Genomic DNA, 23,258 nt, shown 5'->3' on the forward strand with positions numbered 1-23,258 from the left:
CCACACGCGATACCGGCCGACGATGCCACTCCAGCGCCCGGCCCGTCCCTGCTGCGGTGGTCCCCAGGTGCGGGGGAGGCCCAGCTCCCCTCTACCGACACCCGGTACCGGCCGCGGGTCAGAGACGGACGAGGCAGCAGGACCCATCATCCGCAGGGGCAGCGGGACCCTCGGCGGGACCTTCACTGGCCCCCAGGACTGCGCCCTTCACCATCCCCAAAGGCAGCCGGAGCCTCGCCATTCTCCCAGGACAGCAAAACCATCACCACCCCAAGGGCGGTGGCACCCTGACCGTCCCCCCAGGGCACAGGACCCTCGCTGTGTCCGAGGGCAGTGGAACCCTTGTGTCCCCCCAAGACAAGGGGACCCTTGTCACCCCCCCAGGGCACAGGACCCTCGCTGTCCCCCCAGCCGTCCCTGCGGGGGCTACAGGAGCAGAGCTCAGGATCGGGGGGCCGGAACAGCCCCATCGTGGGGGTCCCGCCATCCACAAGGCCAACTCCATCACTCACCCAACTCCAGCTTTGACTGAGAACCGTGACGTCAGAGTCAGAGCCGTGACGTCATCTGCTGGCCACTCCGCTGCCTGCCAGGGCCCGGTGCCGTCATCAGGCACCGTGCGACCCCTCCGCGTGATGTCATATGTTTTTTTAATTATGTCACACTCCTGTCCCGCCCCACCCCGACCAGGCAGCTGAGGGGAGGGGGGGCAGGGTGATTCAGGCTGCTGCGGCGCCAGATGTTCGGGAGAAGGTCCAGATGTTCCCGGGACGCCGCCCCTGCAGAAGCGCCGGGGTGGCAAAAAGCGCAGCGCAATCGGGTGGGCTGGAGGGGTTGTGGGGGTCACTCTGTACCCCCCATTCCCCCAGAGCCCCCAAACGTCTCGGAGGACCCGGGGAGCGGGGGCTATTCTGATTCCTCCCACGCGTGGGTCCCGGCCAGCGCTCCACAGCCCCCTCCCCACTCGAGACCGTCCTGGACGGGAGCATGTGGAGGCCGAGAAGCCCCTTCCCAGCCCCGAACAGCCCCGGCGGGTGTCCGTTCTCCCGGGATGTCCCGGTGCACAGCGGACGAGCCGCGCTCACGGGGGCCCCCCGCTACGTTTAATGCTGGAAATGGCAGCACGGAGAGTTCACTGGCGCCACGGCGGGAGGAGCCGGGGGGAACGGGGGGACCCCGCGGCCCTGCCCCAGTCCCGGTACCGCATCTCCAGCGCCGGAGCACCGGCCCCGCAGCCCTCGGTGCGCCCCGGCGGCACCGCGGTGCGGCAGCGCCCCTTGGCGGCCCCGAGTAGCCGTGCCCCCGTGTGCCCCGCCGCTCCGGTGGGCGCGGGGGTCGGAGCGCCCCGGGGCGGCGCGGGTACCCCCGTGAAGCACCAAATCCCCTCAAGCAACGGGCACCCCGTTTCAGTGCCGCCGCTCCCGTGTTCGGTTCGGTTCCGGAGGGCACAGCCCGGGACCAGCCACGGGCTCGAATGCCAGGACGGTGACCGGGGTTCCAACCGTGCGGGGAAGGTGCAGCCCGGGACCAACGGCCCGGCCCGGTGCACACGGGAATAGCGGTGCCACGGAACCGGGACTGCCCCGGTGCGAAAGCACCCGCGGGGATGGGCGGGGAGCTTGGAAGGGCAGCAAAGAGGGACCTGATTAGAGCAGGAGTAGGGTCAGGAGTGACTGTCACAGATGGGGCGGGGGGACACGCGTGGGTGCGAGCAGTGGGTGTGTGAGGGCTGAATGGGGCAGATGTGCGGTCACGAGTGGGATATGGGATAAGAGTGCGGGGACAGGAATGGAGAGACACAGGGCAAGAGTGGGGTCACGACTGGGTGGGGGCTGACATGGCACAGACGCGGAGCCGGCGGGTGCCGCAGCCCCTCGGTGGGGACGTCCGGGGATCCCAGGTCCTGCCGAGGCTGGTCCCGGTCCCGGTGCCCTCCCATCCCTCCGCTCGCGCGTCTCCTCCCCCTTCCTGCCCTCGGCGCTTCCCGGCGGAGCGGGGCCGCCGCGGGGACCGACCGCGCCCGCCGCCGCTATGGAGTGAACGAGAAGCTGCGGGGCCCGGCCGGACCGGCCGCCCCCCGCCCGCGGCTGCTCTCGCCAGGTAACGGCGGACGGGACCGGGGACTCTGCCGCTGCTTGCACCTCCCACCCCGGCCCGGAACTCGTGCCGGGGCACCGAGATGAGAGCCGGAGGGGGACGGGGCTCTGCGGGGTATCCCAGGGGCGGGGGCTGCCCGGGACTGGGGGGACTGTCCGGGGGCACCTCCCTGCTCCGGGGGTGGGCAGTGAGACGTGTGGCAGGCTGAGCGACGTCTCCGAGGGGGAGCGGAGTGACTGCCAGCCCCTCCCTGGGGTGTTTGGGGATGGGAGGGGATGGGGAAGGGGCACCGGGACCGGTGGTGCCGAGGCTGCATCGGCCGCCCAGGTGGAAACGCAGCCCAGCTCGACCCGAAATCCGAAGCACCCGCTGCTGGTAGGTGCAGAGGATGGCACCCAGCTGTCCTGGCACCCCACTCTCCTGGCTGGGCGCTGTTTGGGGATGGGCCGTGCGTGGGACAAAGGAAGACCCTTTCCTTTCCCCGTCCCGCCGGTGGACGTGGACAGGGAGTTCCTGAGACGGGAGCGGCACCGAATCCAGGCCGGTCTCCCCGAGCCGTGAGTCATCTTGGGCTGGGTCGGCTGGGAAGGCCCCGCTCCTCTTCCTGCGAACCAGAGGAACTTTCATGCCCCGAGCGGTCAGCAGTGGGCAGCTCCCCAACACGTGGGTGTCCTCCCCGTGGCACTGTCACCCGTGTCCCACCGTGTCCTGTGTTCTGACCTCTGCTCGGCTGGCAGCAGTGGTGTTCTCAGCACCCCGGGGAAACTGAGGCACCTTCTTGCCCCAGAGTCCCCCAGCCCCACGGGTAGGCAAAGCCCTTCGGGTGGAGGAGGAAGCGAAAGTGGCAGCGTCGAGGGGGTTTGGGGAGGGGGAGCGGGTGGGGGGCGGCTGCTCCCCCTCCCCGGGTGCCGTGTCCCACCCCGTGTCGAGCCGGTTTCCCCGAGCACAACACAGCTGCGACCTCGGCTTCCCGGGGTGACCTGGAGGAGGGTCCCCAGGGGATGTTGCCCCCAGGAGGGAACTGGGAAAAGTTCTTCTGCAGAAGGAGAATAGGGAAAAGTGTGGAAGTTAGGATGGGAAGGATTCTGGGCACGGCTGGGCTGATGGAACTGCTGTGACTGATGCCAGGAGGGGACAGGCAGGTTCCCCTGCCTGGAGCTCCTCCTGAGCTGTGGGAGGAAGGAGCAGAGCAGCTTCTCCTGCAGCCTCTCAGCAGATCCAGGCATGCCTGGCTTAAGGCTTACGCTGCAGGTTGGCGCTTCCAGCCAGCAGCTGCCTCCCAGGGCTGAGCAGAAATACAGGTTTAATAGGGCAGGAGGATGGGGATTAACCTCGAGAGCGGCAAAAGGAGAGCTTGTTTTTCCCCTCCTGCCAAGAATCCCACTGGGACTGTGGGGAAAAGCCCAGCAGCGTTCCCAGAATTGCTGTGTGCGTTTCCCACTGGGCATTGACCCCTCGGAGTAACCTCACTGCAGTGAATCCTCGGGATCTGTTCGCTCCGGGCAGCGTGGAGTCGAAAGCGAAAGCAATTTGGAAGGCGACAGCCTCCAGCCAGCACGGTCGGTCCCTTCGTGGGGTGTCCCACGGCGCTCCGTGAGGGCTGCGGACCCCACACCGCCGCCAGCCCGGGCTGCTCCCGCTGCGGCAGCTCGGGGCAGGCCGCAGGCGTTTGTTTGCTCCGGCTGCGACGTTGCCCAGTGACGCCGGCTTCCTTCCCCTCGCAGGGCTCTCCGAGCCTCTCAGCTCCACCTCCGCCCTGCGCCTTCGGCGGCTCCGCGCGGCCCAGGCCCGTGGGAGCGGCGCGGTGCCCGCGGGGCTCGGAGCGGCCGCGGCCCCGCGCTCGCCTGAGGGCGCGGCGGGCCGGGGGTGCCGCCGCCGCCGCCCGGCCCCTCGGCTGGGCCGTGAGACGCCGGCGCTGCGGGATCCGCCGCGGGATCGGGCCTTGGCCCCGGGCGGGGCCGGCGGAACCGGCAGCGAGGTGGGGACGGGACCCCCCTGGCCGGCCGGGCCCGCGGGGCTGCGGCGGGGCCCGAGGGTGCGAGCGCGGCGGGAGCTGCCCGGGAGAGGCGCGGGCAGTGCTGAGGGGACGGGCCGGGAGCGTTGGGGTTCCAACGCCCACCTTGGGGCGCGGTGGGGCCGTGAGCCTCCAGCCGGGGCGTTCCAAGTGGAATTCCCTCGGTAGCGCCTCATTCCAGTTCTCTTCTTGCTTTTCCTGGTCTCTGGAGCCCACCGAGGGTGAGGGGCGGCTGGGGAAGGAGCCCTCCTTGAGGGGGACACCTGAGGAAGTTCTGGGGGCCAGCCAAGCCACCTCACTGGGGTCACCCCAGTGGAACGGCCTCACCAAGTTTGGGGGAGTTCACAGTTCTCCCACTCCCTGGAGTTCCGCGCTCTTCTGGCTCTCCCAGCTCTCCTATGCCCAGTCCAGCAGCACTTGCCCATCCCTTTGAATGTCCTTGTGGCAGAAAGAGCAGGGAATCCCCGGAGATGCGGGAAACTGAGGAACAATTGGGCCGCCAGCCCGCCCAGGATTGCCCAAGAGGCTGATCCGGGATCAAGCTTCCCATTCCTCCTTCACCTCCTCCCCAGCAGCTCCAGCCCAGTGGATCAGCAGGTTCAGACGTGGAGGGACAAGCAGCAGCTCTCGCCCCCTTCCTGAGGGGCTCTCAGCCCTCAACCCCACCAGAGTTGGGCTGGGGGCTGCTCGAGTGGCCCTGCCCCCATCCCCTCTCCTTTCTGCAGGTGACTGTTCCAAGATGTCCCTCTGGAACCTCGTATCCCACATGCCACCAGAGGAGTTCAGCAGCCTCTCCACAGAGTTTCCCCGGAGCCTGCGCTGTCTCCTGGCCGAGTGGCTGGAGGATCAGCCCTGGTGAGTCTCCCAGGACCCTTCCTCCCCGGAGCAGCACGGGGCTGGGGGTCACATAGTGGAGGGTGGGGGATCCATGCCCATTCTCCCAACTTTTCCCCTCTCCAGGGAGTTCATCAATGGCTCAGACGCCTTCTGCAGCAGCGTGGCCAGCAGGATGCTCTCGGACATGCTGGAGAAACTCCGCAGCGCTGCCGGCAGCGATGGGCAGCAGTGCCAGATCCTGCAGCAAGTCAGCAACATCGAGGTGTGCAGGGCTCCTGGGGCTGGATCACGCTGGGATTGCAGCCAGCTCCCAGGAAAACTTGATTATTTTATGCTGGAAGGGCTCAATGCCTAAGGACAGTCCTTGTGTGGCACCCTTTTCCAGGCTTGTGAGTGATGAGCGGACTCAGCAATTGGGTTTTTGAGGTCTTCCAGAGGACAGAGGGGGTCTGTTTGCATCCCAGGGCTGTCCCAGGTTCTGCACGGTGGCCCACAGGCAGCTGCCACATCTTCCCTGAAACAATCCTGTGGGGCCTCTGCTGAGCCCCTCAGCCCCCACAGCCCCACTCACCCCCAGTTGTTGGCACCTGGGGGCTGTCTCAGCATATGTTCCCCATTTCTGCTCAAGTGTTTGATTTCTCCTTCCTCTAGTCCGTGTGGGTCTGTGTTTCCTCCTGCCATGAGCTCTGGGTTTCATTTTTGGGGCTCTTTCTCTTATCAAGGCTGTTGGAATTGCTCTGTCCCTTTCACAACCCTCTGATTTATCCCCTCTGGCCAGTGGAGCTCAGAGTGCCACGGCTGAGCAGGGCTCACTCCCAGAGCCCCATTCTGGTTGAATACTCTGCTTTTTTTGGTAGCAGACCTTTTTAATATCCAGCATTTGGGAAAGGATCAGCTTTAGTCACAACTTCTGAGGGGCAGGGTGACTTTTCAAAACAAGATTGTTGCTTTTTGCTGTAGGAAACAAGCACATGTTTCAGCTTAGGGATTTTTTATAATTTAAAATGTTGACGCAGAACGGCCCTCCTGTGTTCCCTCCTCCCTCCATCCCTCATCCCAGAACACCAAATCCTCATTTCTCCGTGCCTGGCCAGGCTGTTCCCTGCTCTTGGTGCTGCTGTGGCTAGGTGGCCCCCAGGATGGGCAACCACAGGGCTGGGGATGCAGGTGGGAGCCAAACCTGAGCCTCTCATCCCCTGGATCCCACATTTCCCCTGGAAGAGCCCACGGGGCTACCACTGCTGCATCCAGACCCCTGCAGTGGAGCTCCCACCGGCACAGGAACCCACCAAGCACGTCATCAGCCATTCCCCCATCGTGTTTCTGCTGCTGTTTTGGGAAGTAGCTAATTTGGGAAATGCGTGAAGGCCGGAGGAGCTGGCACGGGACACGGCAGGCAGAGCCAGCAGGGGAATTCCTCTCCCTGTTTTCAGTGGAAAGCATTGATCCACCCAGGGCAGCTGGGAGAGTCTCCCCCCAGGTGTCAGGCTGGAGGCTGGAGGAAATGCTCACAGGAATGGAGAATTACTTTCAGTTTGGATTTTTTTTTTCCCAATTTGACGTTGATTCTTCTACTTTTTATTCAAAAAACTCGAGTTGGGGCCAGTGATGCTGATGTTCCCTCCAACTCCAGATGTTCCATGATTCAATGCACCGTTTAAAGTGGTTTTATAGCTGGAAATCGGCTCTGTGATGGTTGTGGAACCCCTGAATTGCCTTGGGCAGTTGTTGTGGGAAGGGGATGGGGTGGGAGGGGGCCAGGAACAGGGGGCACGCGTCCTGTCCCCCCTGACACCCCCCGTTTGTGTCCCCCCAGAGCACCTTCCGCCGGGACCCGCTGCGGCTGGTGGCCGTCGTGAGAGCCGTCCTGGAGGGCGAGAAGGCGGCTGTGCTCAAACGGGTGGGTGCTCCCTGCCCCCCTCCCGGGCACCCCGAGGTGCAGGACCCCCCCCCAGCCCCCACTGACCCCGCTCTGCTCTGCCCCAGGACCACCACCTGCCCCTCAGCTTCCATCGGCGGCAGGAGGAGCTGAAGTTCAGCCTGGGGCTGCAGCGGCTGCAGCACCGAGTCCGTGAGATCCAGGCGCTCCTGGAGGAGGGCTCAGGGCGGGACGGGGCTGTGCAGAGCCCCGTGGCCCCCAGGGAACTGCCCACCCTCATCCTGGAGGCTGTGAAGGAGCTGGAGGTGGCCAAACAGCAGGTCCTGAAGAGGATCCAGATTTGGAAGAGACAGCAGCAGCTGGCAGGGAATGGGGCCATCTTTGAGGAGAATCTGTCACCGCTGCAGAAGAGGTGAGAGGGCACAGGGCAGGGCTGGGAGACCCTGAGCAACCTCTGCTCCCCCTCCGCCGGCCCAAAGGGCTCTGGGTGAGTGAGGGTGGGGTGCTGAGGGTCCCCCTTTCCCCAGGTGCGAGAACCTGGTCGAGGTTTACTTCCAGCTGCAGCAGCAGGTGATGGCAGCAAGCACAGAGCTGGGGCCTGAGCTGCTGCCCCGGCTCCTGGAGCGCTTCAACGAGGTCTTGTCCAGCCTGGTCAAGAGGTAACAGGCTGGGGGCTGTGGTGGCCAGGGGTTGAAATGGGCCTGCAGGGGCTGGTGGCAGAGCTGGCAGGGCGCTGTGCCAAGTGCTGTGGTGTCCCTTTGTGCCTCAGCTCCTTCCTGGTGGAGAAGCAGCCCCCACAAGTGCTGAAGACCCAGACCAAATTCCAGGCAAGCGTCCGGTTCCTGCTGGGCCCGCGGCTGCTGAAGGCAGCGCCCAAGCCCTACATGGTGAGGGCTGACATGGTGACAGAGAAGCAGGCAAGGGAGCTGGAGCTCAGCAACTACAGCAACACCCTCAGGTGAGCAGTGGGTGTGGGGCCAGGGGGGCTTCCCCACCGCCGTTCCCCCCCTGACCCCCTCCTCTGCCCAGTGAAAGCACGGGGGAGATCTTGCACAACACGGTGGCCCTGGAGACCAACCCCACCAGCGGGAACTGCTGCGCCAACTTCAAAAACGTGGTAAGTGCCACCAGCAAGGGGCTGGGCTGGGGGCTCCACTGGGTTTTTGGAGGTCCCGAGGCTGGGGATGCTCAGATCTCCCTCCCCAGCTGCTGAAGAAGATCAAGCGCTGCGAGCGGAAGGGCTCCGAGTCAGTGACGGAGGAGAAATGCGCCGTCCTGTTCAGCACCAACATCACCTTGACCCCCAGCAACGTCTCCATCCACCTCCAGGTACCATGGATGGGGCTGAGCCTTCCCTGTGGGACACGTGTGCTGCACTGGGGCAGTCCCAGGGCGGCCACCACGCCTGGCTCAGGGCCACTCTCTGCCCCCAGGTCCTGTCTCTGCCCATTGTGGTCATCGTCCACGGGAACCAGGACAACAACGCCAAAGCCACCGTGCTGTGGGATAACGCCTTCTCTGACATCGTGAGTGCCACGGGCTGGAGGGAGGAGGCTGGAACATGGGGGTGGCTGGACTCTGGAAGGGGGAGAGCAGTGCAGGTGGGAGCAGGAGCCCAGGGGTGGGGCACAGTGGGTGTCCTGGCCTGATGATCCCCTGCCTGGCCACAGGACCGGGTGCCCTTCGTGGTGGCTGAGCGTGTGCCCTGGGACAAGATGTGTGACACCCTGAACCTGAAGTTCATGGCAGAGGTGCAGACCACCAAGGGGCTCCTCAAGGAGCACTACTTCTTCCTGGCCCAGAAGATCTTCAATGACCACAGCGCCAGCCCTGAGGACTTCCAGAACCGCCACGTCTCCTGGGCCCAGTTCAACAAGGTAACTGGGAGGGCTGGCCAGGGTGGGCAGGCGCCAGCATGGCCATGGGGAGCCTCATGGCCTCTGTCTGCCTCAGGAGATCCTCCCTGGCCGGGGATTCACCTTCTGGCAGTGGTTTGATGGAGTCCTGGACCTCACCAAGAGATGCCTCAAAAGTTACTGGTCAGACAGGTGGGTGCCCTGGGGCTGGGCTTTGGGGGTCCTGGTCCCACCCCACTGCCCTGGGTGGTCCTGATCCCTGTTCCCCGCCTGTCCACCTCTCCAGGCTCATCATGGGCTTCATCAGCAAGCAGTACGTGTGCAAGCTGCTGAGCATGCAGCCGGACGGGACCTTCCTGCTCCGCTTCAGCGACTCCGAGATCGGGGGTGTCACCATCGCTTACGTCATGCGGGGCAAGGACGGTGAGCGGGGTCAGGGTCCTCACTGCCAGGGGTGTGGGCACTTACGGGGGCCAGCGCTGGAATGCAGTGATGTGTCTCCCCTCGCTCAGGCTCCAGCCAGGTGGAAAACATCCAGCCCTTCTCTGCCAAGGACCTGTCCATCCGCTCCCTCGGCGACCGCATCCGGGACCTGGGGCAGCTCCGTAACCTGTACCCCAACATCCCCAAGGACCAGGCCTTCGGGAGTCACTACAACAGTGAGTGGGGGAGGCCGGGATGGGCCCTGGGCTGCCCCTCTGCACCCCAGCAATGCTGCAGGGGGGCCACGGGTCTTACCCAGGTGGCCCCAAGGCTTGCAGGGGCAACTGGAGCTGGCAGAGATGGTTGGCAGGGCATGGTGGGGGTGGTGGCTCACAGATGCTTCTCCTCCCTGAGCAGAAGAGCAGACAGGCAAGGACGGCCGGGGCTACGTCTCCACTGCCATCAAGATGACTGTGGAAAGTGAAAGGTGAGTGCGAGGCCATATCTGTGCTGGAGGCGTGTGCACATGGGCCAGGGTTTGCACAGACCCCTGGCTGGCCTGAGCATCCCCCTGGGCAGGGAAATCCCTGACTGGGAAAAGCATGGTTGTGCTGGTGAGTGAAGAGCCCCGTGTGAGCCCCCGAGCTGCACTGTGGCACATCTGTGCACCTCCCAGCCTCCCCCCGAGCACCCACTGGTGCATGTCCCCCTTCAGAGCCTGGACCTGGTAGTGCTGATGGGGTCCATGTGCTTTTGCAGGGACCAGCAGCCTCCAAGCACCATGGGGGTCCCCCCCGAGGCCCCGCAGGCACCCATGTTCAACCTGCCCATGCTGCAGCACGAGCTGCACCCTGAGAACCTGCAGCCACTGCTGGCCCCCATCTGGTGAGTGCCCTGCTGTGGGGTGTGGGGTGGGGGCTGTGGCAGAGCCCCCCCCACAATCTGAACCTCTGTGTGTGTGCACTGCAGCCCCCCCACTCCATTCTGCCCCCAGCCCATGCCCGCGGGCTACCCCGCGGTTGAGAGCAGCATCATGATGGTCCCCGACAGGCTCACCTCCCCCTTCCACAGGTAGGAGCAGGGCAGGGTGGGGGGCAGGCTGGACACCCCTCCACCCCCAGCAGGGTCAGGGGTGTCGCCCCCTCTCTGAGTGCTCCTGCTCCCCACAGCCCATCACCGATGCTCTCGCCTCCCTCGCTGTCCCACTGCCAGGACCCTGCCTTCAGGCCCCCCGGGTAAGACCTGGCACGCAGGTGGAAGGGGGACACTGCCCTTCACCCCTTTCCACCCCCCAAACCCCCTTCCCAATGCTGGGCTGGCAGACCTGGAGTGGCCATCGCCAGCTGACCGGTGCTCCCAGGAGGAGCTCCACACCAGCCCCCCACAAACCGAGCAGTGCCCCCCAATGCCTTGGGGCTGGTGAGTGCCCTGTGGGACAGGGTCTACACCATTCTTTGCCACCGCAGACCCTTCATGCCCAACCAGTACATGCCTGGGGAGGTCTCGCAGCTGCTGCCCGCGGGTCCCTCCGCGGAGCCGCAGGACGCAGAGATGTCCGAGCTGCCCCCGTTCCAGCCCGTGGAGGATGCGTCGCTGCAGAGCCCTCCGCGGTGGTAAGCACGGGGAGGGGTCAGCAGGGGAAAGCCCCTCCCAGCCCACCCTCGGTCACCCTGCTGCTCCTTGTCCCCAGGATGTCGCCCAGCATGGAGCAGCCATCAGCCTCGGAGTTGGAGCAGCTCCTGGAGGTGCCTCTGTTGCCCCCCTTCGCGCCCCACCCGCAGCACAGCGGGTACCCCAATTCCAGCCTGTCCTCCTGGGGGCTGGGGGACGCGCGGTGGGATGACAGCATCCGGCCAGGACACGCGTGAGGGGGCTCCTGTGGGGGGGGGCATCGGACTGGGGACCCCCCTCCCGCCCCCCACTCTCTCCCAGCCTTGCCTGGGTTCATGGACTTGACACGACTCCTGCAGGAGTGGAAACTGCAGCTGGGAAAGGCGGGGTTGGGGGGATTTGGGGTGACCCCCGTCCCCCCACACCTCCGTGCATTGCTGCCCGCCCCCGCCGCTGCCGGGGCTCCGCGGGTGAAGGGGTGCGGGCGCAGGGGCCCCGTCCTGCGTGGGGAGCAGCGGCAGCCGCACGCGGTGCCCCCAGCCCACGCCGCCGGGATGAGTCACCGCGGGGGCGGGAGGCGGCAGCGCGAACGGCGCCGGGGCGGAGGTGCCAGCCCGGTGCCCCCGGCGGGGGACAACACCGGGACCCCCATGGAAGGGGACACGGCCCCCCTGCACCCCCGCAGTCAGCGCTTGCTTTGGGGTTTTGAGCTGTTTCCCCGCTCCTCCCTCCAGGCTGGAGCAGGGGTTAGGAAGATAAGCCATAAAATAAAGTTTTATTCCAAAATAACAAAATAAATAATCTACTGTACACGGTACAAAGGAAGAGTCGCTAATGCTCTAAAAAGACACCACACAGTCCTAACGGGGGGTGGGGGGATGGAGGGAACCCCGGGGCTGGGCACGGTTTGTAGGGGAAAAGGAGGAGGAACCCCGAGGGTTTTTTTTTTGGGGGGGGGAACAGCACCTCCCCAGTGCCCGTCAAACGCCGCCTGCGTGGTGCTGGGAGGGGGTGACACCCCACGGCACGTGTGACACCCCGCGGCACAGGGACCATGCTTGAAGCACACGCAGGTATCGGGGTGCGGGGGGGACGCGTGCGGGGGCTGCGGGGGGAGGTGGGGGGGGTATTTACAGCCGATGCGGTGCTGGGGGGGGGTCGCAGGGTGGGCAGGGGGGGTGCACAGTGAGCTGGCACGTGCTGCGGGGAGGGGGCTGGCGGCTGGTGCGTGGGCGCTGCGGGTTGTGGGGGGGGGCGGACGGGACCGTGTGCCCGGCGTGGGTGGCAGCGCTGACGTGGGAGCGGCACAGTGCGACGCGTCTGTCCCCGCGCGGGGACGGGCCCGGGGTGGGGGGACGGTCAGCACGGGGCTGGGGGGGGGCTGTACAGGGAGCTCCAGTCCATCGAGGGCTCCCCAGCCCTGGGGGACGGCGGGGGAGCGGAGCCGGGCGGGATGAAGGTATTGCTGCTGCGGGGAGTCGCATCCCGCCGCGGCTGAGGTAACCAGAGCGTCGGTGTGGGACGGGAGGGGGCCGGGGGGCTGTGGATGAGACCCCCCCGCCCACCAAGCTCCCCGGGCCCGGAGCGCCGCCGCACCCGTCCCCCAGCACGTTATTGCTTCGTTAATGGTGGCGGGGGGGCTCCAGGGGCCTCACTGCCTGCTGGTCTCCTGCTCCACCTTGATGGTGCCCCGAGGTGGGTCTGGGGGGGCCGGAGGGCCCCGTTCTGCCAGCCCGTCCTCGAACTCTGTGGGGAGAAGACGGAGATGGCGTCAGGATGTGATTCTACAGGAGAAGGGAAGGCAGCGGTGCCGTCCTGCCCCCCGGCCCCGCGGGGGCTCACCTGGTCCCGGGGGCTTCCCCGGCAGGCAGGGGCTGAGCCGCCCCACGCGTTCGTGGGAGACCAGCCGGGCCAGGCGCAGCCCCTCGTCCATCAGCGTCTGCTGGAGGATGTGGCGGCTCCAGAGCCCGTGGGGCGCCAGGCCGAGGGGCACGTCCGGGGCCGCACCGGGCGGAGGGGTCAGCCGGGGACAGGCCCCCGCCGCTGCCGAGAGAGGGGCGACGGTCAGCGCGAGGAGCCGGGGCACGACCACCACCCCAGGAAGGGGAAGGACCCCCACTCACCCTGCAAGTGGCCGTCGAGGCTCTCCCCGGACAGGCTGCCCGTGTCCTCCTCCAGGCTGGCTCGGTACCCGGCCCCGGGGGGCTCCAGCCCCACCGGCAGCGCCAGGAGCTCAGGACGGCTCTGCTCTCCCGCCTGCCAGGAGCACAAAGGTGAGCAGGTCCCCTGAACCACCCACCCCAGGACACCCACAGCCGTCACCCCGAGCTGGCATGGGCAGCCCCGGGCACGCTGCGCCGTCACACCCACGCTCACAGGTGTGCACACCTGCACACGCTCCCCCTGCACCTGCACCCACCTCCTGCTTCAGCCGCTTGGCCACGACGGCGCCGCTGTCCTCGGGATGGGCCCTGGGGGTGGAAAGGGGCTGTGTCACGAGTGGGGGTGGCCACAGAAGGCACCACGCTGTGAGCGGAGCCGCCAGGCAGGGCAATGCCAGAAGCTGGGGATCTGGCACGGATGGAATTGGGGGCGGAAAAAGAGGGAGGCAGCTGGAGAGCAAAGGGAAAAAGCAGCCCTGGCACAGTGGGCAGGGGACTTTGGGGATGGAGGCAAGAGATAGGGCATCCCCAGCGGCATCCCTGTGCTGCCTGGCATCCCTTCCCACGCCTGGCATCCCCATCATTCCCATCCTCCCCACATCCCACGCTCCGAGGTCAGGCAGAAACCGCCCACGCTGGCAAAAGGGAACTGGGGGCCGCAGGGTCCTGGCCCGATCCAGAAGTGCTGGATCATGGTGAAGCTCCCAGGGGGCAAGGAGGTGACAGCCAGGCCCCACCAGGCCTGCAAGGGGGGGTTTCCCAGGTGTGGGCTCACCTGGCGACCTTGAGCGAGGACAGGTAGGTGCTCTCCCGTGCCACCTGTCGTGACAGCGAGAAGAGCTCGACGCGCCGCAGCAGCAGCGAGTTGTCCCGCAGGCAGAACTGGGCGGCCGCCTCATTGATGATGAGCTGGGGGCAGAGATGATGCGTGAGCGGGCACAGGGACGGCAGCGCCCACGGGACAGCAGCGCCCACGCAACCCTCGGCTAAGGCGCTGCCGGCTCCAGGCTGGCGGATGCCACCTGTGTGGGAGGAAACCTCGAAACCCACCCACTCACCACACCCCCAGAGCCGCCCCGCTCCCTGTCCCAACCCAGCACATCTCAGGAACTTCAAGCACGGAGCCCACCTCGTGCAGGGTGAGCTGCTTGCCCTCGCGGCGTCGGGCCTCGCCGCGGCCGTAGATCGCGCTGTGCCGGCGGATCTCCTCCTCCTTCTGCCGGTCACCATCCTCCAGCTGGAAGATGTGCCCCACAGCTTTGGCCAGCTTCTTGTTGAGCTTCATCAGCGCCCGCAGCTCGGCCTCGCCGCCCCGGGGGCAGCTCTGCAGCAGCCGCTCCACGCTCTCCACCACCGTCCGTGCCAACTCCGGCTCCAGCTCCGTGCCCACCGCCTGCTCCCCGCTGCTCCCGCCCGGGGAGAAGGGGGGACCGCCCGGCTCCTCGTCCCCACCACCCTCCGACTCGGGGGTGCTCCTTCCCGGCCACGGTGGAGCCGCTGACGGCGACAACTTCTCCCCCGGCTCCGTGGGGCTGCGGGCCGGGGGCGTCCCGGCGCTGCCACCCCCCTTGCCCGCGGCCTCGCCGGGGCTGGCGTGCCCGTTGCTGAGCGCCTTGCGCCCGCCGGCCTCGGAGAGCTTGAAGAGTGGGATGCTGCTGACCGGGACGGCCGAGACGGGCTGGCTGAAGAGCCCCGGGTTGGAGGCCCACTCGCGCAGGGCCTTCTGGAGGCGGCGCACGTGGAGGGGCTTGGTGGCCATGCCCACCAGCGCCATGATCTCCAGGAACTCCTCCTCGCCCGCCTCGCAGAGCTGCTGCACGTCGTCCCCCCCTTGCTGGATGAAGGTCTCGTAGTAGCCCAGCAGGTTGGCGCGTTGCAGCACCCGGTACAGCTGCAGCTCCCCCAGCGTGCGGGGCAGGGCCATGACGAGCCTGCGGTGGGCAGAGGACAGACGGACTCACCACCGGGATGGACGGACATGCAGGAGAAACCCCCTCCCCACCCTTGGGCCTGGGGGTGCAGGGCAGAGGGAGCATTCCCGTGTATGGGTGTTCCAGTGGCCCTAAACCCCACGGGGTGCCCAGTCCCACCCATGCGCTCTGGGCTGGGATGGTCCCTGCAGCCACAGCCCTGGACATGGCACAGACATGAGTGGGGTCACCCTCATCCCAGCCCCTACCCCTTACCCTGGGCTGTGCCCAGCCTCTGCCCCCACCCCAGCCAGCAGCCCCTCCATGCCAGGTCCTCACACGGAGCAGGACACACATCTGGGGGCTTCCCCCAGTCCCCCATCCCCGGGGGGATGTGCCAATGCTGATCCTATGGCCAACATCCCCCAGCCCTGCCCGTGCCCTGTTCCCCCGCGGTCCCCTGGATGCCATCAGGGCCATCCCTCCCTGCTGACCCCGCCCCACTCGGTGCCCCCATCCCCACCCCGGTCCCACCAGGGCCATCCTCCCCCAGTGTCCCCGCACCCGCTCGGTGCCCTGCAGCACCCCGAGCCCACCCCGTGCCCCATCCCCCCCATTCCTCCCGGACCCACCGGGGTCACCCCTTCCCCGGGCTCCCTGCTCTGCTCGGCGACCCCCACCGTTCCATCCCCCCGCCGTCCCCACGGTCCCTCCGTGCTCCCACCGCCGCCGTTCCCCTACGAGCCCCCCGACCCCTCCCGCTGCCCTCCGGTGCCGCGGTGCCCCCGGTCCCATCCTCTCCCCGCGCATCCCGGCGCGCCGGACCCGCCCGGAGCCCCGTGGCCAACACCCCGCGGGACCCCCGCCCTGCCCGGTGTCCCTCGTCGCTCCGTCCCGCTACGGTCCCCCCAGTCCCACCGTGGCCACGGTCCCGCGGGACTCCCGCTCCGGCCGGTGCCCCCCGGTGCCCCATCCCCTCCCGCCGTCCCCCGCTTGCTCACCGCCGCCTGGAACCGCCTCCGTCCGCTCCGCCCGCCCCGCCGGGCGGCCGGGGAGGGGCGGGGGGGCTCCGGGGCCGGCTCTAACCGGGGGTCCGAGGGGTGCCGGGGCTCGGGGGTCCCGCGGCCGGGCCGGGCGCTCTCCCTCCGCCGCGCCGCGCCGCTCTGCGCGCCGCCCACACGGGCGGGACCGTGAAATAGCAGCGGCCCCGGCTGCGCCGCGCGTGGGAGGCCCCGGGGGCGGATCCCGCGGCTGCCGCCCCCGCCGAGCGCGGGGTGGGGGGGGGGGCAGCGGCGGGGGCGGCAGCACCGGCCCCCCTTCTTTCCCCCACCCCCCCCCCCCCCGGTACCGGAGCAACGGGAGGAGAGCGGGAGCGGCGCCCCGCACGGCGGCATCGGGGGTCCCGCAGCCCCGGCAGGACACGCGTGGCACGGGGTTCCGTGGGAGAGGCAGAAGCCCCCTGTGGGGACGCGGTGCTCGGTGTTGGCGCGGAGACCCTGAATCCCGGGGGTCCCGCGGGCAGCGCTCGCAGCATCCCCGGGTTCGGTGACAACCCCACCGGGCGCGGGGATGCTGCGGGTAGCGGCGCCGCTGTCCCGGCGGTGCCCCCCGGTGCCGGAGCCCCCGCGAAGGGCTGGCACTCGGTGTCACCGGCACGCACGCTGCCATCGATGGGTTTCGGGCTGCGCACGCCCCGGAGCGGCGAGAACGGGAGCGGACGGAGGTTTCTCGGGTGGGCTGGGGGGATGCTGAAGCCCCTCGGCGGCAGCACCGGGGTCCCTCCCGCGGGAGAGGGGGAGGGGGGGGTGTCACGGCCCGCACCCCGGTCCGGCCCTTCGTGGCTCGGCGCTATTTATACCGCGGCCGGCGCCTGGCGTGGGGCCAGAGCCGCCCCCGCGCGATCCTGGCCGTGGGGCCGTGCCGGTGCCCGGGGCACATCCCCGGTGCTGCCGGGGGAGCAGCCGGGAGATCCCGCACGGGCACGGTCCCCATGGCGGGGGTCCTGCCCCAGCACTCCCGGTTCACCCCCTCCCCACAGCCCCCCTGTCACGCCCCCCCCCTTCCCCACGACCGAGCGTCCGGCGCGGCGGGGCCGTTCCCAGCCCTGGCGCTGCCCCCGGCTGACGCACATCCTCCGCCCACGGCCCCGCCGCTTCCCGGCTCCGCCGCCCACGGCCCGCGGAGGGGGAGCGGGGGGGCCGCCCGAGCCCGCTCCCCGCTGCCCGCCCACGGGCGGCCGCCGCCCCACGGGGAGGGGAGGGGGGGAAACCACGCGGAGAGCGGCACCCCCTTCCCGGGGCTGACAGACGGTGCCGGCAGCGGGGCGAACCGGAGACCCCGAGCCGAGCCGCCGCTTGACCCGTGGGATGCGGGACCCACTCCGCGCCGCGGGTCACCGGTGACCGTCGTGCCACGGCCGAGCTGGCAGAGCCCCGTGCGGGCCGGCGGGGCCCGGGGCCGGTGGGAGCGGCGGGACCCGGGCCCGCGGGTTCGGCGGCCACGGGAGGGGCGGGGGGCGGGACCTGCGCGCCCCCCACGCGTGGCCCGTTCGCGCCAACAACGCGAGGCCGCGCCCTGATAGGTGGAGGCGGTTGTCAATCACCGAGGTGTGGGGGCGTGGCTTGTTGTGCCTGCGCTCTGATTGGTCGAGGGGCGAGTCTGTCAGAGCCGTTACCGGGGTGGGGCGTGGCCGTTGAGTGAATGGCGGGCATGTTGGTCACCGTGGTAACCGAGGGCGGGAACATGGCTGCTTCCTGCATGCTCACTGCTGATAGGTTAAAAGCACTGTCAATCAACGTGGCAGAAGCAGAGGGGCGGGGCGCGAGATCAAAGCTGAATTTTGATAGGTTAAACCAACTGCCAATCGACGACAAAGCCCGGCGAGCGCCTCTCCTATTGGCTGCGTACGCGCCTCGGCGGAGGGGCCGGGCGGAAGCGGAAGCGGCCGGCGCCGCCGCGGCGGGAGGGATGAAACCGGCGCCGGGGCGGCAGCGGCTGCCGGGACTGTCGGTGCTGCTGCTGCTGTTCCTGTCCTTCCTGCTCCTGGAAGCTGCAGGTGCGCGGGAAAGCGCCGTCCATGGGCGGGGACCGGGGGGAGTCATAGCGGGGAGCGGGGCAGCGGCATCTCCCGGGGCGGCGTGACGGGACAACGGGACCGGCGGCGTCGGCCGCGGGGAACGGCCCGGTGCCCGCTGAGAGGCACCTTGCGCCCGCAGGGAACACTCTGAGCGCTTCCCGGGGCCTCCACGCTGAGGGGTCGGTGCGGCCCGGTGGGACCGGGGTTTCGTGTCCCGCTGCGCCGATCCCCCGGTACCATCGGGCCTCCGGTGCCGTTCGGGAGCCGCTTCACCTCGCGGGGTGAGTGCGTGCCGGAGGCATCCTCGGGTCTGTGTCGCTGAGGTGGGATTTTGGGGCTTGGAGTCGGGCCAGAAGGGACGCGGGGATGGGGATGCGCTGATCCCGACAGCGCAGGGCACGGGGTTATCCCAGAAAAGGGCGAATTCCAAGGAAAACAGCGGAAATACCGTGGGGAATATGGCAAAGTGGAGCATCCCCGGGGAGAGAAAGGGTTGGGTGGGTGAAGCAGGGGGCAGCAGGGCCTGAACCCCTCCCTCCGTGCTCCCCAGGCTCCAAGGATGGGATCATCGCGCTGCAGGAGGGCCACGCGTCCCAGCACCAGGAATCCCAACGCTTCTGCTACACCAACACGCGTGTCCCGCGGTGGAACGACGTCTGGACCAGGACACAGGTGGGGGGAGCAGGAGGAGGCAGCAGATGGTCCCTGCTGCAGCCCCTCCATCCGTCCGTTCACAGAATCACTGGCTTGGAAGAGACCTTCGAGGTCATCCAGTCCAACACCTCAACCAAACCCCAGCACCCAGTGCCACATCCAGGCTTGTTTTAAACACACCCAGGGATTGGGACTCCACCATCTCCCTGGGCAGAACATTCCAGAGTTTTATGACTGTGACTTTCACATTCTCTGGACAGAGAGACATAACTCTGTCTCTCAGGAGAGGAACAGAGAGAAGAAAAGAAAACAATCTTTATCTCTGTTCTTTTGTTTTCTCTATGTGGGATTTAGTATAAATCCCATTTAAATATAGTTGTTTTCTTCTCTCTGTGCTTCTCCTAAGAGACAGTTATGTCTCTCTGTCCAGAGAATGAGAATGTCACATACAACTCTTTCATTGAAAAACCTTTTCCTAATATCCAACCTATATCTCCCTTGGTGCAGCTTGAGGCTGTGTCCTCTGGTTCTGTCCATTCCTGGAGAAAGACACCAAGCCCCAGCTGAGCACAGCCACCTTTCAGGAAGCTGCAGAGAGCGGTGAGCTCACCCCTGAGTCTCCTTTTCTCCATGCTGAGCACCCCCATTCCCCCTCTCTTCCCGCAGATCCGCGTCACCAGCAGCCGGATGATCCGCGTCACTCAGGTGGACAGCGAGGAGGAGCTGGAGAAGTTCAGCCTGTGGAACGTGCTGTTCTCCTTCCTGCGGGGCAAACTCAACGACACCAGCATCGACGTGGATCTCTACAGCAACAAAACCTGCCTCAAGGTCGAGCTGCTGGAGCCCGGCACCACCTACTCCGTCGTCCTCTTCCGACGTACGTCCCCTCCCCGCTGCTGGAAGGGGGCAGCTCATGATCCAAGGACCTGTTCCTTCCTCAGGAAGGGAATTTGGTCTGCAGAAGGAGTTTGGGGCACTTGGAGGTCCCATCCCTTGGAGGTCCCATCCCTGTCCTTGTGACCCCGTGGCAGGTGGGAGCTTCCCACCGTGCCCCTCTCCACTGGGATTAATTTTTTTTTTTTTTTTTTTGCCAGGTTTTGACCCTAAGCTGTTCCTTGTTTTCTTCCTGGGCCTGCTGTTGTTTTTCTGTGGGGACACAATGAGCAGGTGAGCCCCCTCCTTTCCCTGGGGGCTCCTGGGTGGGGGTGTTTGTGCACAGGTACCCATAAAACACCTGCTGGGATTGATTCCCTGTGTGATCGCTGCAGGAGCCAAATCTTCTACTACTCAGCTGGGATCAGTGTTGGCTTGTTGGCCTCGCTGCTTGTCCTCGTCTACATGATGTCCAAGGTCATGCCCAAGGTAGGTCTCGTGTCTTGAGGGGGTCAGAGGCCTCATAGCCCTTTCTACACCTGTACTGGGATGGACTGGGTTTGGTACAGAGCAGCTCAGCACCTGGGGGAGGTATGCACAGCCTGCCTGCAGCCCCCTCTGTGCTCCCCCAGAAAAGCCCTGTGTACTTCCTGCTGTTTGGAGGTTGGTCCTTTTCCCTGTACCTGCTTCAGCTGATCTTCAAGAACCTGCGGGAGATCTGCAAGTCCTACTGGCAGTACCTGTTAGGTAGGTGGGAGCTCTGAGATTCACCTGTTCGCCAGGTGAACAGCTCCTAGTGAAGCTGGGGAGCAATGCTGAAGCTCCCTGTCCCTGCTGCTGGTGTCAGGTTCTCCCTCATCCTCACAGAGCCCCCAATTTCTGCCCCGTCCCTGTGCTCTCCCACAGGTTACCTGCTGTTGGTGGGCTTGCTGAGCTTCGCCGTGTGCTACAGGTACGGCCCCTTGGAGAACGAGCGCAGCATCAACCTCCTGTCCTGGGCCCTGCAGCTCCTGGGGCTGCTGCTGATGTACTCGGGCATCCAGATCCACCCCATCGCCCTGGGCCTGGTGCTCATCGCTGTCTGCACCAAGAACCTGGATTACCCCTTGCAGTGGGCCTTCGCTGTCTACCGGTGAGGCCTGTGGGACCCCAGCCTGCTCAGGCTCCCAGCTGGGTCAGGATGAGCTGCTGGATGCAGCCCGTGTCACACAACGGGGTTGTTTTCACTGGGGTTTGGGAGTGGGGTGGGTAACTGTGCCCTTTTTCCTCTGGGATTGGTGCAGGAGAGGGTCCTTGGGAGCAAGGAGCAGAGGCTAGAGGGTTGTGTTCCACTTCCCCACTGCCAGCTGGCCCAGGAGCTGGGAGCTCGGGCTGCCCCAGGGATTCATATTCCAGGAGCTGGTCCAGCCCCAGGAGCTGGTTCTGCCCCAGGGATTCACATTCCAGGAGCTGGTTCTGTCCTGGGAGCTCAGTCTGTCCCAGGAATTCCTGTCTCAGGAGCTGGTTCTGCCCCAGGGTTCCTGCCCCAGGAGCTGGTTCTGTCCTGGGAGCTCAGGCTGCCCCAGGGATTCACGTTCCAGGAGCTGGTTCTGCCCCAGGGATTCACATTCCAGGAGCTGGTTCTGCCCCAGGGATTCACGTTCCAGGAGCTGGTTCTGCCCCAGGGATTTGTGTGCCAGGAGCTGGTCCTGCCCAGAGGTTCTTGCCCTGGGTGGTGATTCTGCCTCACCTGCTGGTCTTGCCTTAGAGTTCCTGCCCTGGAGGGTGATCCTGCCCCAGGGGTTCTGTCCTGAGAGTTCCTGCCCTGGGGTCCTGCCCCAGGAGCTGCTCCCACCCCATCCAGGCAGGCATTAACTGGTGTTGCCCCCCTGGCAGGAGGGTGCAGAGTTCCAAGCTGGGCCCGACCCCCCCTCGGCTGCTGACAGAGGAGGAATTTCAGCTCCAGGGCGAGGTGGAGACCCGCAAGGCCCTGGCAGAGCTGCGGAGCTTCTGCCAGAGCCCCGAATTCTCTGCCTGGACCACGGTGTCCCGCATCCAGTCTCCCAAAAGGTAACATCCCTGACAGCGAGCTCGGGGTGGCCACCCTGTGTCCCTCTGTGCTGTCACCTCTGTCCTTAGAGACACAGATCTGTGGTGTGTGGGGGGAAAGGATGGATAACACCAGGTCCCAGCAGCAAAATGCTTTACCTGTGTGTGGCAGGGCCTCTCCAGAGGCATGGACACACCTGCCCAACGTGCTGTTCCACGGCTTCTCCCAGGTTTGCTGACTTTGTGGGTGGTGCTTCCCACGTCACCCCCAACGAGGTGTCAGCCCACGAGCGGGAATTCGGCCTGGAAAGTCTCTCCATTGATGAGGAGCTCTTTGAGGAGGATGATGATGATGGTGATGATGACGAAGAGGAGGAAAACATCCGTGACTCCTCTGATGGGAATCACAGGAGTGATTTCCTGCCCCACAACCATGTGGAAGTCCAATGAGGTCAGCTGCCCTGACCTGGCCAAGGAGCGGGACCACTGCTGGGCTGCTCCAGGCACGGTGGGGATGGTCCTTGTGGGGGTGGTCCTTGTGGGGGTGGTCCTTGTGGGGTGGTCCTTGTGGGGAGGGACCTGCTCTGGCAGGGAGAAAAGGGCTCTGACCTCCCTTCCCCTGCAGCTCCTGCCCGAGGTGTGGACACCATTGTCAGCACAGCTCTGGGTGTTGGGGTGGGACACATGAGAAACCCCCTCAGGCTGGGAAGTCACCAGGATTCAACCTGGACCCACCCCAAATTTTGCAGTGGGTGTTTGTGAGCTCCCAGGGTGGCACCCCTGGGGCAGGGACCCCTTCCCAAACCTGGGTGCTTATCTGGCTCCATCCCCCAGTGCCACAGCTGTGGGCTGCAAACAGGAGCTGCTTTCCCCTCGCTGGGCACTGGACAGCCTGGGGTGGGGATGGACCTTCCCCTCCATCTCCTGTGCAGGTGCCTGAGGGTGAGGTGACACACACGAGAGGAACTTTGGACCTGTCCCGCTGGTACCTGCGTGCTCAGCACCTGCCTGGAGCCGTGGTGAGGGAGCTGCCAGTGACCTGCTCCTCCTCCTCCTCCTGTTACAAACACCTCAGAGGACTCCAGCTGGTCGGGCCACACCTCTGCTTGGCCTCAGTCCCGTGTGGATACCAAAAACAACACCTGGCGCTTCCTCGATGGAGCTGTGGAGCCTCGGGGTCTGCTGGCTGCCCCTGGAGGTGGTGTTGGGGTAGAGGCCGTGCTCAGCCCCCTCTCCCCATGCCAGAGCTGAGGATGAGTGTGGATATGCTACCTCCCTGCCTCTCTGCCTTTCTCCTGCTGTTACTCCTCTCTCAGTGGGTGTGGGCAGCGACTGAGGGTGACCCCACTGATATTCCAGTGGGGAGCTCTGCCAAAGCCCAAAGCTGGAGGGGACACCCCAATCTATGCAACTTCCTAAGCAATAACTGCCCTCACCTCCTCGCAGTGTCTCAGCTGCCCTGGGGATGCCCAGCCCAGCCCCCACCTCAGCTGGAGCTTCTGCCATCAGTTTGTCCCGGTCCCAGGTCTGTCCCTGTCCCAGCCCTTGCTGTGCTTTCCTCCCTGCTCGAGTGTGAGCAGACTCTGTTACTTCGTTCCCCTCTGCCTCAGCGTGTTGGATGACTGGTTATATTTTTAATAAAGATGTATTTTTTAGGTGCTGAGCCTTATTTGTTTGTCCTGCTGTGACCCCAGGGCTCAGCCGCCTGTGGGAGGTCATTCTCCTGAGGATGGTGTGTGGGGACACAACAACCCCTGGGTGACACATTCCCTGGCTGGGCTGGGACCAGGTGTGCTTCCCTGAGGACAGGTGTCCTCCTTGGGGACAGGTGTCCTCCT

The 23,258-nt window shown here is 66.1% G+C and overlaps 3 protein-coding genes across 8 annotated transcripts; 2 read left to right on the forward strand and 1 right to left on the reverse strand.

Annotated features, from left to right (window-relative positions):
- Positions 1-1,981: 1,981 nt before the first annotated feature.
- On the forward strand, positions 1,982-11,538 carry STAT6 (signal transducer and activator of transcription 6). Of its 3 annotated transcripts, none has more exons than XM_030259331.4 (20): positions 1,982-2,100; positions 4,837-4,966; positions 5,072-5,210; positions 6,765-6,848; positions 6,935-7,239; positions 7,355-7,486; positions 7,597-7,785; positions 7,857-7,944; positions 8,034-8,156; positions 8,261-8,353; positions 8,498-8,704; positions 8,781-8,875; positions 8,970-9,106; positions 9,196-9,342; positions 9,524-9,593; positions 9,866-9,991; positions 10,076-10,177; positions 10,276-10,341; positions 10,573-10,719; positions 10,797-11,538. In XM_030259331.4, the coding sequence occupies exons 2-20, from the start codon at positions 4,851-4,853 to the stop codon at positions 10,972-10,974; spliced, it is 2,544 nt and encodes an 847-aa protein (XP_030115191.4). In that variant the 5' UTR covers positions 1,982-2,100; positions 4,837-4,850; the 3' UTR covers positions 10,975-11,538. The 3 variants fall into 3 exon arrangements, with proteins under 3 accessions (XP_030115191.4, XP_072775727.1, XP_030115189.4); XM_072919626.1 differs by lacking the exon at positions 1,982-2,100 and adding an exon at positions 2,884-2,902; XM_030259329.4 differs by lacking the exon at positions 1,982-2,100 and adding an exon at positions 3,939-4,075.
- NAB2 (NGFI-A binding protein 2) lies at positions 11,474-16,085 on the reverse strand. Of its 3 annotated transcripts, XM_030259445.4 has the most exons (7): positions 15,791-16,083; positions 14,009-14,810; positions 13,655-13,788; positions 13,137-13,188; positions 12,841-12,973; positions 12,560-12,760; positions 11,474-12,463 (listed from the first exon to the last, which is right to left on the reverse strand). In XM_030259445.4, the coding sequence occupies exons 2-7, from the start codon at positions 14,801-14,803 to the stop codon at positions 12,369-12,371; spliced, it is 1,410 nt and encodes a 469-aa protein (XP_030115305.4). In that variant the 5' UTR covers positions 14,804-14,810; positions 15,791-16,083; the 3' UTR covers positions 11,474-12,368. The 3 variants fall into 3 exon arrangements, with proteins under 3 accessions (XP_030115305.4, XP_072775729.1, XP_072775728.1); XM_072919628.1 differs by lacking the exon at positions 12,560-12,760 and having other exon boundaries at positions 15,791-16,085; XM_072919627.1 differs by lacking the exon at positions 15,791-16,083 and having other exon boundaries at positions 14,009-15,258.
- A 490-nt stretch (positions 16,086-16,575) lies between these two features.
- Positions 16,576-23,083, forward strand: NEMP1 (nuclear envelope integral membrane protein 1). Of its 2 annotated transcripts, none has more exons than XR_003957285.4 (10): positions 16,576-17,844; positions 18,416-18,537; positions 19,186-19,396; positions 19,614-19,686; positions 19,788-19,881; positions 20,025-20,139; positions 20,299-20,524; positions 21,268-21,441; positions 21,651-21,923; positions 22,353-23,083. XR_003957285.4 is itself a non-coding variant. In XM_030259396.4 (10 exons), exons 1-9 carry the CDS (start codon positions 17,490-17,492, stop codon positions 21,868-21,870), a joined length of 1,590 nt encoding a protein of 529 aa, XP_030115256.4. In that variant the 5' UTR covers positions 16,578-17,489; the 3' UTR covers position 21,871; positions 22,353-23,083. The 2 variants fall into 2 exon arrangements, 1 of the variants encoding a protein (XP_030115256.4); XM_030259396.4 differs by having other exon boundaries at positions 16,578-17,844; positions 21,651-21,871.
- The last annotated feature ends 175 nt before the right edge of the window (positions 23,084-23,258 follow it).

The sequence above is a fragment of the Taeniopygia guttata genome, chromosome 29, assembly GCF_048771995.1.
Source record: "Taeniopygia guttata chromosome 29, bTaeGut7.mat, whole genome shotgun sequence".
NCBI lineage: Eukaryota > Metazoa > Chordata > Aves > Passeriformes > Estrildidae > Taeniopygia > Taeniopygia guttata.

Bases quoted from the DNA above. Each gene is read 5' to 3' on its own strand.
- STAT6 (XM_030259331.4), top strand. From the start codon at position 4,851: ATGTCCCTCTGGAACCTCGTATCCCACATGCCACCAGAGGAGTTCAGC. The intron at 9,107-9,195 runs GTGAGCGGGGTC...CCCCTCGCTCAG, and splicing joins CGTCATGCGGGGCAAGGACG to GCTCCAGCCAGGTGGAAAAC. The intron at 9,343-9,523 runs GTGAGTGGGGGA...CTCCCTGAGCAG, and splicing joins CTTCGGGAGTCACTACAACA to AAGAGCAGACAGGCAAGGAC.
- NAB2 (XM_030259445.4), bottom strand. From the start codon at position 14,803: ATGGCCCTGCCCCGCACGCTGGGGGAGCTGCAGCTGTACCGGGTGCTG. The intron at 13,789-14,008 runs GTGGGCTCCGTG...CTCTGCCCCCAG, and splicing joins AGCAGCTCACCCTGCACGAG to CTCATCATCAATGAGGCGGC. The intron at 12,761-12,840 runs GTGAGTGGGGGT...CTCTCTCGGCAG, and splicing joins CCTCGACGGCCACTTGCAGG to CGGCGGGGGCCTGTCCCCGG.
- NEMP1 (XM_030259396.4), top strand. From the start codon at position 17,490: ATGGCGGGCATGTTGGTCACCGTGGTAACCGAGGGCGGGAACATGGCT. The intron at 18,538-19,185 runs GTGGGGGGAGCA...CTCTTCCCGCAG, and splicing joins ACGTCTGGACCAGGACACAG to ATCCGCGTCACCAGCAGCCG. The intron at 20,140-20,298 runs GTAGGTGGGAGC...GCTCTCCCACAG, and splicing joins CTACTGGCAGTACCTGTTAG to GTTACCTGCTGTTGGTGGGC.